At 36.6% G+C, this 1,628-nt stretch overlaps 1 protein-coding gene across 3 annotated transcripts in view; it reads left to right on the forward strand.

The window, feature by feature from the left end:
* kcnab2a (potassium voltage-gated channel subfamily A regulatory beta subunit 2a) overlaps nt 1–1,628 on the forward strand; it is a 140,392-nt gene that overhangs the window by 65,565 nt on the left and 73,199 nt on the right. For all 3 annotated transcript variants that reach the window (XM_016518385.1, XM_016518387.1, XM_016518386.1), the window contains exon 2: nt 689–860. In XM_016518385.1, coding sequence (XP_016373871.1) covers nt 784–860 — 77 coding nt within the window. In that variant the 5' untranslated portion in view covers nt 689–783. The remainder of the gene's footprint in view (nt 1–688; nt 861–1,628) is intronic.

A 1,628-nucleotide genomic window follows, 5' to 3' on the forward strand; every position in this document is an offset into this window, starting at 1 on the left:
TAATCGTTCAAAGTCCACTTATGTTATTCTGTGTGCTTAAGATGTTTTTTTTTTCTTTCTACAGGTAATCTTAAGGGTTTTTCCACTGTTTTAATTCTAGTTTTAATATAACATTATAACATTTGAGGCTTAATGCTATAGAAAAGCAATAAAAGTTTTTCATTTAGTGTTTTCAACTTGTTTATTTTCATCGGTTGCTTCAAACAATGGTATAAACATCATTCAATGTAAATTGTGATAATCATAATTAATAATCACAATTACAATTTCAAGGGAATAATCGACAATTATGATTTTTGTCATCGTGCAGCCCTAACAAATTTTTGTGTCTACAAAATAGAATGTGTTTTCATGGTAACCATTTGTTTTCCCTTTGTTACAATTGTTACATAATTAAACCTCAACTTTCCAGCAAATTATGATTTATTTTGCTCTTTGTATTCTTCTCTTTGTATTATGGATCAGCTGCACAAATGAATGTCTTTATTTCACTCTTTTTGGTGTATTGCCCAAGTTCTACTCATCATGATGATCGTCATCATTTACTGTTGTGCAGATGCGCCCTCTAGTGGTGTTAATGCATTCTTACAGTGCATTTGCGGCACTGCAGTGCTGCTCAGGTTTGTGTCGTATATGTAGTGCACTCTAGCATTTGCTGAACTCCCATCTGTGTTTGTGTGTTTTTCAGAGGTCCTGTAAGGTGAGAGACAGACGTGTCTGTTGACAGGAGAGAGTGAGAGACCCCTCAGCAGCCTGGCCACACCCCCCACTCTCCCGTTCCCCATGTATCCAGAATCGACCACAGACTCTCCCGCCCGCCTCTCTCTCAGACAGACAGGCTCCCCAGGCTTGGTCTACAGGTCTGTATGCAGTCTCACACACATTCACACCTAACCAGCTGAACCTCAGACTGTGCTGTTGCATCATTCATTTGTGTTCATTTGCGTTTTAGTCTATTGTTTGACTTCAACCTCACTGCAGAAACCATGAACTCGTGGTCAGGAAAATGTGTAAAAATGTATTGTGTATTAGTAAATTTGTGTGAAATTATACTACTGTTCAGAAGTTTGGGATTTGTAAGATTTTTGTGTTTTTGAAAGATGTTTCTTTTTTCGCTCACCAAGGCTGCATTTATTTGATCAAAAAATACAGTAAAACAGTAATATTGTGAAACATTATTACAGTTCAAAATAACTGTTTTCTATTTGAATATATTTTAAAATGTATTCCTATGATCAAAGCTGAATTTTCAGCATCATTATTCCAGTCTTCAGTGTCACATGATCCTTCAGAAATCATTCTAATATGCTGATTTGCTGCAAGAAATATTTCTGATGATGATGATCAATGTTGATAAGTTGTTCTGCTTAATAATGGAAACTGTGATAGATTTATTTTCAGGATTCTTTGAATAGTACCGTATTGGCCCGAATATAAGACGACCCTGATTATAAGACGACCCCCCCCTTTTTCCAGATGTACCTTTTGGAAAAAGGCTTTTTAAAAACCAAAATTTGTTTCTGTTGTTGAACGCTGCGCACAAATGACGACGCTGTCCACCGGCTTACATCACTTCTTAGTACACACTCTCGGTGCGAATGCAACCCTTTAAATGGTACTGGGAAATA

This window comes from Sinocyclocheilus rhinocerous, unplaced genomic scaffold (assembly GCF_001515625.1).
Source record: "Sinocyclocheilus rhinocerous isolate Xijiao unplaced genomic scaffold, SAMN03320098_v1.1 scaffold147, whole genome shotgun sequence".
NCBI classification, from domain to species: Eukaryota; Metazoa; Chordata; class Actinopteri; order Cypriniformes; family Cyprinidae; genus Sinocyclocheilus; species Sinocyclocheilus rhinocerous.